This window comes from Peromyscus californicus, unplaced genomic scaffold (assembly GCF_007827085.1).
Source record: "Peromyscus californicus insignis strain IS unplaced genomic scaffold, ASM782708v3 Scaffold_4__1_contigs__length_199733344, whole genome shotgun sequence".
In the NCBI taxonomy this organism is placed as follows: domain Eukaryota; kingdom Metazoa; phylum Chordata; class Mammalia; order Rodentia; family Cricetidae; genus Peromyscus; species Peromyscus californicus.
In genome coordinates this window covers 37,210,264-37,224,141 of record NW_026294562.1, presented here as the reverse complement: position 1 = coordinate 37,224,141, position 13,878 = coordinate 37,210,264, and the positions used below count along the sequence as shown (strand labels likewise).

At 44.4% G+C, this 13,878-nt stretch overlaps 1 protein-coding gene across 2 annotated transcripts in view; it reads left to right on the top strand.

The window, feature by feature from the left end:
- The window catches only part of Dock8 (dedicator of cytokinesis 8), a 203,397-nt gene that overhangs the window by 123,634 nt on the left and 65,885 nt on the right, over window positions 1-13,878 (top strand). For both annotated transcript variants that reach the window (XM_052712081.1, XM_052712082.1), the window contains 4 exons: window positions 636-800; window positions 1,828-1,997; window positions 8,985-9,080; window positions 13,261-13,356. In XM_052712081.1, coding sequence (XP_052568041.1) covers window positions 636-800; window positions 1,828-1,997; window positions 8,985-9,080; window positions 13,261-13,356 — 527 coding nt within the window. The remainder of the gene's footprint in view (window positions 1-635; window positions 801-1,827; window positions 1,998-8,984; window positions 9,081-13,260; window positions 13,357-13,878) is intronic.

The window sequence follows — 13,878 nt, the reverse complement described above, 5'->3', positions numbered from 1 at the left end:
GGAGGGTTTGGAGCACCAGACCAGTATGGTCCAGACTGTGCATGGACCTGCTGTGGAGAGTATCATAACCTGGGTACGTTATTTAGATTCGTCTCTATGAGAATCTGTTCTAAGACAAATTTATACATTGCCCTCACATCTCTTGGGCATCCTGTTGAGATGTCGATTCTGGTTCAGCTGCTCTGGGGTGGGGCTTAAGGATAAAGCCCCAAGTGATGCTGATGATGTCAGTCTGCAGAACCCACTGCGTAGTCTGTTCTCAACCGAGTTTAGAGAGCAATGGCATATGAACATGGACACGTCCTGGTTGTGGGAAACTGCTCTTAGCAAAGGCAGAAGAAAAGAATGGACTGTGAACCAGGCATGGTGGGTTATGCTACCATACCTATAATTTTAGCACTTTAGGAGACTGAAGCAAGAGTTCTGTGCAGTGAGTTCTAGGCCAGCTTGAGCGACACAGAGGGAATGTGAGCATGTCTGTGGTGAGGAAAGCTGGCACGTGGAAGCTGACTGGAACATAGCTGCCTCCCGACAACATTTCTTTTGCCTGGCTCTAAGGTGGTCAGTGATGAGGACATACTGTTAACTGGCCTGAGAACATCTACCCCAACTTCTCGTTTCTCTTGGCTCCTCAGCAAACTTCTCGCAGTTTGCCTTCGAGTCTGTGGTGGCCATTGCAAATAGCCTGCACAACAGCAAGGACCTGAGAAAGGACCAGCATGGGAGGAACTGCCTGCTGGCCTCCTACGTGCACTACGTGTTCCGGCTGCCTGAGCTGCACAGGGATGCACCCAAGTCAGGTAGTGTTTCCCGAGGGGACAGGGACCTAGCAGGGTCCTGCCTCATACCACTACCGTGGGATTAAAGGTTCGGTTTTGTTTTTCAAAGTAAAACGTATGTAAGTGCTGCAATGAAAAGTGTCTAGATGCTTCACCTTCCCTCCCTCCCTCCCTTCTTCTCCCTTTTCATGTTGTACTTGCTGTGTCTGCCTAGTTGGTAATCTCTCGGTGACCTTTTCTCCTGTTGCCAGGGAATCAGTTGAGGATCTGCTTTAAAAGATGGAGAACTGTTGACTGTCAGATTCTAGAATAATAGTAAAAACAAAAACAAAAAACAGTGTCTATCCAATGGTAGATAACACCACCGGAAGTTCTGAAACTTTTCATTTTATTAAAAAAAAAAGTTCTCGTTCCCCCAAGCCAGATTAATAATAATCCATTTCTCCAGTCTTCTTAGGTATTTGCATAAGCAATAAACCATAATGTCTGGTAACATGATATAAAAAATATCATCAATGAACTTTTTAAAAATCCCGCATCTAAATACCCTTTGCACCTTTTCAGTCTCTTCAGTCATATTTTACATAAATCTGTTGTTTCCGTCCAACTTTAAAACCAGAGTTGGACTCACTTTGAGACGTTGCATATGCCTGTCCTCAAAAGATAACTGTGGATGATTCATTTTGAACAACCTTCCTCCATGACTTATACGATTGCATCATTTAAATATTGATCCAACAAAAATATTCGTATTTCTAATCTTGCTTGAGAATTCAGAAACTCTGGCAACCTTGGGGTCTGGTTCCTTGTGGCAGTGACATACTGGTCTCCAGTTCCCCACAGCCCTCCCCACGTCTCCCCACCTCACACCCTGCCCACTTCACCCAACATCGCCTCTCTGCCCCTCATGCCTGCAGAATGAGGCCTCCTTCCAGCCCCAGCTGGTAGGTTTGCATTTTCCTTCCACTCGTCCCTTATTGGGTCCCTCTCAAGCTCTGTAACTGATTCTGTCCTGTCTTTTTACTTGTCTCTGGCTGCTGGGGTACAGGTGGCCCCGCTGTCGTCCCCGACCCCCGATACCACACCTATGGACGCACATCTGCTGCCGCCGTGAGTTCAAAGCTGATGCAGGCCCGTGTGATGAGCAGCAGCAACCCAGACCTGACTGGAACACACTGTGCAGCAGACGAGGAGGTTAAGAACATCATGTCTTCAAAGGTAGGGGCACGGCGATCCCTGGAGGCCACACACACTCATTGTTGTGCTTTTTAGCTGATGCATACTGTACAGGTTTCTGGGTACGGTGTGGTATCTTGATAAATAAGTGCACTGTACGTTAATCAGGCCAGGCTGTTTAAGACATTTAGTACCTCCCACATCCATCATTCCTCTGTGGTGAGAATACTAACATACTCTTTTCTAGCTGTCTTGAGTCATTTACAGTGTGTTACAGTGCCCGTGCAGCACATGGAGCTTTTCTCCTGCTGAGATGTGACATTGTAGACACTCTTTACTTTCTTGTTTAGTTTTATTTATTCTGAGTGAGGGTCTCATGTAGGCCTTCCAAAGTGCTTGGAATCTACTGTTTTTAATTTTTAATTGGCACAGAACAGTTAGACACATTTAGTGGGTGCAGTATGATGTTAAATCCACGTGTACAGTGTGTTGTGATCAGACCTGGGCAGTCTGACATGTCCGTTACTCAGACATACATTGTTTCTTCATGCTAGAAGCACTCAGAGGCCTTTCTTGTAGCTATTTTCAAATATTCATTCAATTGTTGTCAACACAGCTACAGTGACTCAGTTTCCTTGTTGTTAGTGTTTTACACTAGAATGGTACATTTATCACAGCTTACGAACCAATATTAATGTATAATTATTGACATCAGCTTATATTTACTTGGATTTCCTCAGTTTTCCCTACTGTCTTTTTTTTTTTTTTCTCCATTCTGAGATCCTCTCGAGGGCTCCACACAGCATTTTTCAGTCATGTCTCCTTAAGCTTCTCCTGCATATGATAATTTCTTAGATTTCCATTGTTTTTCATTATCTTGACAGTTTCAATAACTAATAAATGTTTTATTTGGGATTTTTAAAACATGCAGTTTACATGCCATAGTGTTCATTCCTGTAAAGTTCATAATCCAGTGGGTTTTAGCATATCCAAAAAAGCTGCAATAAATGTGTTGCTGCTGTTATTGCTCGACACAGAAATGAGCAAATGCTCCAAATGAGTGCCCTCACCCCACTGCCCAGAGCGGTTTTAAACAGGGGCAAGCACTGCCAGTTTTTGATTGGATAGGCAAGGCCTGATTGTGGCTGTTGCTGACAAACTTGCCTTTATGTTTTCTTTAATAAAAATGAAGACATTAAATTTCTATATATGCTAAGGTAATGTTTTTCTGATTATTTTGTAGAAATTATTTTGATGAAAATTTAGAGAATAGGGTGTGCCCTTTCGGAGGGGGTTTTGACATTTGATTTTTGGTGTAGTACCACAGTAAACCGCTGTGGGGCACTGTTCTCACACTTTTTCCCTGCTCTCCCAGCACACTGAAGGAACTGTTGGTACCTGAATCTTTTTCTTGTTGTTTTAGATTTTTGTTTGTTTGTTTGTTTGTTTGTTTGTTTGTTTGTTTTTCAAGACAGAGTTTTTCTGTGTAGATGTGACCGTCCTAGAACTTGCTTGGAATACTAGGTTGGCCTCAAACTCAGAGATCCACCTGCCTCTGCCTCCTGAATGCTAGGATTAAAGGCGTGCACCAACCACTGCCCCGGCTGTTTTCAGTTTTTTGACACAGAGTCTCTCTAAACCCAGGTTATCCTAGAACTCAGTATGTAACTCAGACTGTCCTTAAACTCACAGCTATTCTCCTGACTCAGCCTCCTGAATGCTAAGTTTATAGACGTGAGCCACCATGACTAGTTAGGTACTTGTTTGACTCCATTATGTTGGCTTTGTCAAATATCATAAAATATTTACTTAATTTACATGTTGCTAGTTGCCAGAAGATACCAGAAGGGGGTATTGGATCCTCTGGAACTGGAGCTACATTTGGTTGTGAGCCATGATGTGGGTGCTGGGAACCGAACTCAGATCCTCTGCATGAACAGCGAGTGCTCTTAAACACTGAGCCATCTCACTACCTCTGTCAAATGCTTTTATAGTACTTTTACAAGATGATCATATGACTTTTTAAATTAGAACTACTAATGTGAGTTTGGTGTTTGTGATTTTTTTTTAAATTGTCCATATTCATTGTATACAGCATTGGGTTTTATGAAGGCAGTTTCTGTCAAGTATATCATGTGCTTGTACCCTCACCCCTGAATACCTCCCCCATCTCCATTCCCTTTACACACACACCCACAGTCTCCTTCTTCCCCTCTGCTTTCATTTCATATGTTTTTGTTTGTTTGTTGGGGTTTTTGTTGTTGTTGTTTTCAAGACAGGGTTTCTCTGTATAGTTTTGGTGCCTGTCCTGGATCTTGCTCTGTAGACCAGGCTGGCCTCGAACTCACCGAGATCCACCCGGCTCTGCCTTCTGAGTGCTGGGATTAAAGGCGTGCGCCACCACCGCCGGGCCATTTCATGTGTATTTAAGTGGATTTGTGTGTCTGTACATCCTAGGTACAACACTTGAGAGAACATGTGCCGTATTTGTCTGAGTCTGGCTTGTTTCTTCTAATACGACGGTCTCCAGTCGTATCCATTTTCTAGCAGACAACAGGACTTTGCTCTCTATGGCTGAATAAAACTCCATGGTGTGTGCACGTACCTCTTTATCTGTTAATAGACGGTCTGTTTCCACAGCTTGACTGTGGTGATTAGTGATGCAATAAATATGGCTGTGCACATATCTGTCTAGCATGTGACTGAGAGTCTCTCAGGTACATAGCCAGATGTGGTCTAGTTGGGTCAGACGGTAGTGCTGTTTCAGTATTTGAGAACCCACCATACTGATTTCCATAATGGTTGGACCGATTTGCATTCCTACTAGTGATGTTAAGGGTTCTCTTACTGAAGAGGCTGGTTTTTTGTTTGTTTGGTTTGGTTTGGTTTGGTTTGGTTTTTGGTTTTTGGAGACAGGGTTTCTCTGTGTAGCTTTGCGCCTTTCCTGGAACTCTCTCTGTAGCCCAGCCTGGCCTCGAACTCACAGAGATGCACCTGGCTCTGCCTCCTGAGTGCTGGGATTAAAGGCGTGCGCCACTACCCCCCCCCCCCCCCCCCCCCCCCCCCCCCCCCCCCCCCCCCCCCCCCCGGTCAGAAGAGGCTGTTTTTATCCAACGTACATTTCTGGCATTTTTGTCAAAAGTCACATGACCGTAGCTTTGTGGGTTTGATTTTGGTTCTTCTATTACATTGATTTATATGTCTATTTTTATGTCGGTATCATGCTGGTTTGTTCCCATGCTCCTGTAGTATAACTTGAAATCAGATATTGATTGTGATACCTCCAGCATGTTTTGCTCATGATTGCTCTGGATATTTTGAGTCTTTGGTGCTTCCATATGAATTTTAGTGATTTTTTTCCTATTTCTGTGAAGAATGTCATTGGAATTTTGATGGGGGTACCATTAAATGTGTAGATTTCTTTCAATATTAAAACGGTTTTCATTAGATTAATTCTTCCACTCCATGATCATAAATAAGAGGGCTTTCTGTTTTCTATATAGTCATCCTCCAGGCTTTAAAATTTCCATTGTAAGGGTCTTTTGCTGCCTTGGTTAGATTTGTTTCTGTGTGCTTTAAGACTATTTTCCAGATTTCAGTCTCAATGTGTTTGTTATTGGTATATAGAAAAGCTGCTGATTGATGTATATTGAATTTGTTTCTTGGTGCCTTGCTAAAAGTAAACTCTCATAAGAGTTTTCTGGTGGACACGTTAGGATCTTTTATGTGTGCAACTATATTGTCTACAAATAGGAATAATTTGACTTCTTCCTTTCTTGTTTGGTTTCTCTTATCTTATTTTGAGATAAGGTTTCTCTGTGTAGTTCTGGCTATCCTGGAACTCACTGTAGACCAGGCTCGCCTCAAACTCAGAAATCCACCTGCCTCTGCATCATGATGCTGGGATTAAAGGCATGCACCACCACCATGTGGCTTCTTTATTTCTTTTTACTAATTTGGTTTAACATCTGTTTTGTTGGATATTGGTAGAGTTACCCCTGCCTGCTTTCTAGTTCCATTTGCTTATAATACTTTTCCCCCCCATGCTTTCACCCTAAGGCCATGTAAGGCATTGTGAAGAGGTATATTTCTTACAGACAACCAATAGGTCTTGTTTTTAATTCCAATCTAGTAGTCTCTGTCTTTTGATTGGAGAATTTAGACCATTAACATTTAGAGTTATGGAAAGGTACACATTAATTATTGTTATTCTCTTATTTTTGTGTTTAATATTTTTCTATTCCTCATTTGCTTATTTAATATTCGAGTGTGGTTTATTCCTTCCTATGGCCTCATAGATATGTTTATCTTTCTCTTTTGTGTGTGCTAAGTTAGTGGGCATGAAAATTCTGTAATTTGTGCTTGTCATGGAAAGTTTTCCTTTCTCCTTCAGTTATGAAGGGTAATTTTGGGGAATATAGTGATCTATGACACCATGCCTGACTTTTTAAATTCTTAGTCTGGGATTTCATCTTTCTTTCTTCCATTGGAATCCATTGCTATAAAACTGGCCATTATTGGAAGAGTCGTGTTGCTTTGAACTTTCAGTTCTCTTATGTTTCTGCAGTGGGACTTGTACATCTGGGATTGAGTCATTGGTTGGCTTGGTTGATCGCCTATTTCATTTGAAATATTCCAATATCATGTGGGACTGGACTTTAATAGGACTCAGTGCCTTCCTTCCCACTGGACTGGAGCTGTAGCTTAGTGGTTCAATCACATCCTCAGAATTCATGTTTAGGGCACTGGGAGCAAATGGTCTTTGTGTGATCTGTGTGTCCACAGGTGCAGATTGTCTCATGTATGTTATGTATGCATGCTTACTGGCTCTGTGTTCACATGCCTAGAAGCAAGTACAGAGTACCTTTATGTCATCACTTGTTTGAGTGCAGGTGTTGATCCCATCTCTGTGCAGCCATTTCACTGGTCCTTCTCTGGTTGTTTGGGTGTGAGCCTCAGTTGACAGCAGAAACTTTACGGTATTGTGTGCTTCCTACATTGATCTTTTGGTTGTTTGCCATACAACCAAAGTGTGGTATGGTTTATGGTGCAGGCAGTATTTTAACTTTCAGTCTGTAGGTACTGGAAGGGACTGTCACCAAGCTTTCTACTGGCATGCACCCTAGTACCTTTCAGCATTTGCCGCTGTGTTGGGAATGAAAGACTATACAGGCCAGTTCATTTTAGACATCATGGTGCTGATATGGATAGCCACCATGAACCACGACAGCTAATGCTGGACATCTCAGGGACTGTAAGTCAGCACAAAGTGGCTGGCACCAGATGTCTAGGGAACCCAACAGTAAGTGGTGATGTCATCCACTATATCACTCTTTTCCGCAGAGTGCCACTTTTGTGTCATTCTGTGTAAATATGGCCATGAGGTCAAAGGTCTTCCCTTTTGCCTTCACTAGCATGCATGTGTGTGTCTGTCTGTAAGCCTGTGTGCCTACCTTCATGTGGCCCCTGTGCATGGGTAACCTGTGTTCCTGTGCCTGCCTGTGTGTAGCTGGTGTTCGTCACTATGTGCCTGGTGCCTGTGGGTAGCTGTGACAGCATTCATGAACAGTACATTTTATCTGCCATGGTCCCTTCAGCCCTCTAGCCTCCTAGGACCCTCCTCTTTTCCTGGCATCGAATCTTGGTCCACACACACTTCCTGTCCACTTCTGGGGAGCTAGTAGATCTCACTGCAGTCTGTGACGTTCCTTCCATATAGAACTCTGCACAGTTTGGAGTCTTCAGAGCAAGCTATGCAGAGAAGGACTTGGCCTCTAAAGGCCCCTTGCCACTGACTCACAGGGGTCTCTTTAAAATGCCTTCTTGCTGCTGCTCCTGTCAAATTCTGAGAAGAGAGGATTTCCTAGCACCTATTTATTGTACAGGACCACAAGATTTCCATCTGGACTGCACATCTTAGTGGTTTGTCCCATGTTGATGATGCTGTGAGAATCTCAGGCTCATGTGTCCCCGCCTTCTTTGAATTCCATCCCTCCCTTTGCAGGTTCATATTTGTCTCCTGTTGTTCTATTTTCAACACAGTGGCTGCACCTTAAGCTGCTGCTATTCAGTCAGCCATTGTGACTCTGCAGTTACTGGCCTGCTTCTGGCCACAGCTGGCGGGAATTCTGTCTCGCTGACACTAAAGGGAGCTTTAACTAAATCTCCTACATTCTACTTAAAAATAAAACTCGAGATTCAAAGGCTGGGGTGAAAACCTGCTAGCTCAGAGAGGTTGAGTAGCAACTAGCTGACCTTCTCTCCTTGCTGACATCTCTCAAAAAGCACATCCTTCCTCTCGGCCAAAGCAACAAATAAAAAATAAAAAAAAGGCTAGGCCACTCAAAATCCCTCCCTACTACTTCCTCTCTCTCTCTTCCTCTTCCCCTCTCTCTCTCTCTCTCTCTCTCTCTCTCTCTCTCTCTCTCTGTCTTTCTCTCCCTCCCTCCCTCCTACCTCCTTCCCCTCTCCTCATAAATTATCTGGTACTTAAGAGTCTAAAAGAATTTTCCAAGGCTTCCTTTATCTTTACCCCAGGTTCCTATCCGCTGTGTTGCTTTGGGAATAGAGCACTGCCCAGTCAGGAGCATTTCCAGAATGACCTCTGAACTCTCTCCTGGTCTGGTTAAGTGTGTTTTCGTTCTCTCTCTGAAGTTAGTGGGTTTTTTCTTTATTTGTTTACTTGGGTTTTGTGGTTACGTTTTTGGTTTTCGTCACTGCCGTTGTAGGATGGCCGCTCTCCACGCACCCTGTGTTATCCCCTGGGGGCTTCACCGTCCTCCAAAGCGGTTCCTGTGTCTTCACTGCCCTCTTATCCCATGTCACCACACACTAAACCATTAGCCGCGATTATCTTAGGAGCAAGGGAAATTAATTTACCTTCTTTGTCTTGTGTTTATATGTGGCTGTTATTTTGGTTCTATTACAGAAAAAGACATTGAATAAGAATGAATTCTGAGGTGGTTTCCAGGAAGCTGCCTCATCCTTCCAGTTTGCCGCTGACCGTGGGTCATGGTTTATGTGTTTCAGATTGCTGATCGCAACTGCAGCCGGATGTCTTACTATGGTTCTGGCAATAACGATGTTCCAGGTTCAGCTGCGGCCCCAAGACCAGTCAGCAAAAAGGTACAGTAGACCAGGGTGGTATGAGGATAATCCCAGCACAAGACAGGACTCACTTGTGTCTTCCTGGTACAATTGAAAATAGACATTACATGCTCTCTGGCCTTGTTTCCTGCCCAGCGCACGCACACACACATACACACACACATACACACACACACACACACACACACACACACACACACACACACACACACACACACACACACTGAGAGGGTCTTATCCCTTCTTTTTTACCATTTTACATTTTAACGGTTCAGCAACTCAGTGGTTCTTCAATTTAACCACACATCTGGATTACCTGGAAGGTTTTGTGAAGTATTTTATGGGTCCTTTCTTCATTGTTTCTAATTCAGTACATCTGAACTAGGTTCCAAGAACTTAGATTTCAAACCAGTTACCAGAGCTGGTGCTGATTTAGATATCCAACTTTGAGAACCACCAAGTTCACCTCTTTTTTAGGGGAAGGGAAGCTGTCAAGTTCATCCTTGACAAAAGCAAATAGAAAAAAAATAGATATTATTTCAGTACTATCCAAAGTCATATGCCTTCTTGACCAAGTGCAGTATGAAGCGATCGGTGATTCCTCATGATGACCTATAATGAGCCTTAACTCTGAATTCAGAAGCCATGCAAAGTAGGGAATTCCTGAAACCAAGAGAACTTCCCAGTCAGCACAGTGGATGAGGTCGAGAGAGACGTGAGCCCTCAAACCAGCTGTCTGTCAAGTACTGTGCTCTACTAAGCACCCAGGAGTGGGAGCTACTTAAGTTGAGGTTGTGACTGTCTTTCAAGACCCTTATTTAAGTGCAGATACGCTAACTTCGGTTACACACAAAGCCGTTGGCCGTCACTGGCTGCACAGGAAGACTGTTACACAGACAGACAGGGGAGGCAGGAGCCTCAGAAGAGCTCAGTTTGCCTGCAGGAGTGAAGGGCTGGGTCTGACACTGTAGACCCGGCAGTAATCCAGATGTTCCAGAAGTTAACCATGAGAGGAACCGCGAAAGAACGTAGTGTGGTGAGGCCCCAAACTAACTCGTCACCTACCCTAAAATTTAGCATTCGGCTGCCACAGCCACTGGTTCCAAGTTCTACTTTCCTTTAAAAACTGTATTATTTAAGGCTGAGCATGGTGGCACAGCCCTTAACCCCCAGTCCTCAGGAGGCAGAGGCAGAGGGATCTCTGTGAGTTCAAGGCCAGCCTGATCTACATAGAGAGTTCTAAGAAACCAGAGCTACATAGTGAATCCTGTCTCAAAAAGATAAAAATAAATAAGGAACTAAAACAATCAACATACTTGCCTACACTCTGGCTTCCTTAATGCATATCCAGTTTGATTTTGCTGTTGGCTTGCTTTGGAATAACCAGAAGGGAGTCAGTTTTACTTCAGAGGATAGTTTAGCCAGCGTGTTGCCTTCATAGCTCAGCCAAGAGAGTTTTGCTGCTCGACTGTCTTCTATAACCTCTGGAACAAGGTGTTCTTACAATAACTGTCCAGTAAGCAACATAAATTACATTAAGAAGCCGCTCATCCTCCACTAATCTCTCCCTGCCATAAGACTCTGGCAGACAGACTGACCTACTTCTAGCAGCGAACTCTAAGGCTGGTGGAGCTTGTCCCTCTTCCCATGGGAGGATGGACATGTAGCATGTTATCACGTGCACAGTTGACAACCAGCAGGGTTGACACTAACCCCACCTCTCCCAGATGGCACAGTCTCAGACTCACGCCAGCAAACAAATGTGCTCCCTTGCATTAAGATTGCTGAGGTTTAGCCCACCTGATAGAATGAGGGAAAACAGTGGATGAGTTGAACTGATGGCGGGGAGAGGAGAGGGGAGGTGAATACTCCAACATTTGCTCAGAGATTTTTCTATTGTCTCCTTTCAATTTAGATAAGTAACCCCCAAAACTGAATGTCTGTAAGACATTTAACATCTAGTAAAATTCATTGTGTGCATACTATCCTATGGGTAATTTGAAAGTGTGTAATGAGCAGTCATGGTTACAACCAGTTTTTGCTTTAGGTTGACTTTGGAACTTAACTTCCCCATAAATATATGATATTTGATTGTTGAAATAGTTTTTACTCCCCTGGCCACTGAGAAACAACCCAAGAGTCTGTGTGTGTTTGTTCTAGGCTTTGTATGTATGTGTAAGGTGAGTGAAAACCACCGAGGATTCCCGGCCATTGCTTCTACATTTGGTTGATATGGCAGTGTGTTGATTTGCCCAGGACTGAGCCAGTCCCCAACATGAGTTCCGTTTTGAGAGCAGAAAAGTACCAAGCAAACCAAGACGAGTTACTAGCCTTACTTTTGATCCTCGGCTTCTTCCCCATCAAAACGATTGTCTAGAGAATAACCCAGTGCCCAGCTAGGTTGAAGAATGGGAAGATGAGGAAGTTAAACGTACTGTCTCTGTAGCATTTGCTGTAGAGCGGTCAGGAGACTGGAAGGGAAGCGAAGGCATAAAATAGCTCCGAGTGAGTCTCCAAACATCTGCCTCTGGGACACGGGATTTTAGAAGAGTTCAGGGTTGCCGTGACCTGCATGGCATTAGGATTGACCTCACTGGGGTGATGGGAAATGAAGGAATGACAGACACATGTACAGAAAAGCTGGGGTCCAGTGGGCTGTGGACTTTAATGGAGACATACTAGCGGCCTACAGACTAAGTGTGTTTGTTACATACGCCGAAGGAGGAGGCAGGTTAGTTTACCGCAGTAGGGAATCTCTGTAGGGACGCAGTCTCAGGCTGCAGTCATGAGGGAGGAGGAAACTGGCTGGTACCTTCTGCACACACTGTCAGTATCAGTGCTTGGACCAGGTGGAGGTCTTGCTGTTCCATATGCGTCTGAGGCATTGGAGTTCTTGACATGGCCTTACTCTTACCAACACTACCCCTTCACTCAGGACTTCATCTTCTCCCCCACACAGGGAGATACCACTGTGCCTCTGTCCAGTTTTGTTTTGTTTTGAGACAGCATCTCACTGTGTATCCCTGCTAGGACTAGAACTCACTATGTAGACCAGGCTAGCCTCAAGTTCATAGAGATCTGCCTGCCTCTGCCCCAGTGCTGGAATTAAAGTTGTGCACCACCACACTCAGTCCTCTTTAAAATTTTTCAAGTGTGTGTGTGTGTGTGTGTGTGTGTGTGTGTGTGTGTGTGTGTGTGTGTGTTAATGCAGAGATTCACTCATAAACCCATCCATCACATTTCCCACATGAAACTATAGTGGGACTGTGTAAAGAGAAATTGTCCAACCTGGAACGCATTTGGATATCATCCAGACAGTGGTCCTCAGAGTGTGGCCCTGGACCAGCAGCTTCAGCATCCCCTGGGAAACTCGATAGAATGCAAACTCTCAGCCCCTGCTCCAGACCTTCTGAATGAGAACTCTAAGGGTAACATCAGCTAGCTGAGTATGACTTAGTCTCTGAGGGATTCTGATTCACATTCAAACTTGAGTACTGTCTGTAACATGAATCTTAAAAAGTCTTATTAATAAACAAACCCAGAGCCAGGTATTGGGGTGAATGCTAGAAGATCAGAGAGATAGAACAAACCACAGCCACCTCACCTTGCCAGTTCCTCAGCTGATCTTGTTTCCTCAGACTGGAAACCTCTGAGTCCTCATCTGAATGGATCTCAGCTCAAAAGCCTAAAAGCTTAACCAGCTCTAGTTCCTGGTTTTCACGCCTTATATACCTTTCTGCTTTCTGCCGTCACTACCTGGGATTAAAGGCGTGAGTCACCATGCATGGGATAAGTTTATTAGGGTGTACGATATTTGGGGGAACACAATATCACCACAATCATCGCTACCAACAAGCTAGCCTTGTGGATAAGCAAACCAAGGATAGAGAGAGGAATGTGTTTCGTGGTCTGTGGGACTTCAAGAGTCATTCCTCCCTAACACATACCACCCACTACCCAGGAGGTCTTCGCCATAGAATGCAACTGTTACTCCAAGACTGGGGTATGCTGCAGTGCCACCCTCTGCCTGCCTGCATGTTATTTCAGCACTGATGTTGCCACCTGTCACATATGGCCTGGGTATCCTGGACTCGAGCTTCTGTAACTAACCAGCTCTTGTGTTAGCAAAGAAGGAAAAGGGGTTTTAGTGAGTCCCAACCTTGCCATCACAACCTGGTTTTTGTTTGTTTGTGTTTAGCATTTCCATGAGGAGCTCGCCCTGCAGATGGTGGTCAGCACTGGATTAGTGAGAGAAACGGTCTTCAAGTACGCCTGGTTCTTCTTTGAGCTTCTGGTGAGGTTCTTGAATTTGTATCTGTGCTCAGTCAGGCAAGCAAAGCACACACGGGAAGGCAGTTTCCTGTGTCGGGGCCTGGCTGTAAACCTCGGATTGTTCCTTGACATGCAATGCTCCTTCCCCCTCCACCCATCCCCACCAAACCTCATTGCCTCTGCCTTGAAAATCAAGGCCCACTTCTGTGTCTGCTCATGCCTCCCACCTGGTCAAGCCACCATCATTTCTCATGTGCCTCTTGCAACATCTTCCTTTGTCTTCCTCCTGTGTTCTTTTTGTCCTTAGCCCATCCCTCCGGCCCCTGGCAGCCGACGTTATCCAGACTGTGCCAATCTCTTCATGGTTTCCAGGATGCTAGAAATAAAGTGCCATTTAGAAAAATCATAGCTAAAATACCCTTGTGTAGTCCTAATGTGTACCTCTGTCTCATACCATGGCCCCCTCATTCAGCCACACTGTACCTCTTTTAGTTCCTGGAAAGTATCACGCCTGGCTTTTTTAACCTAAAGCTTTTTTTTTTTT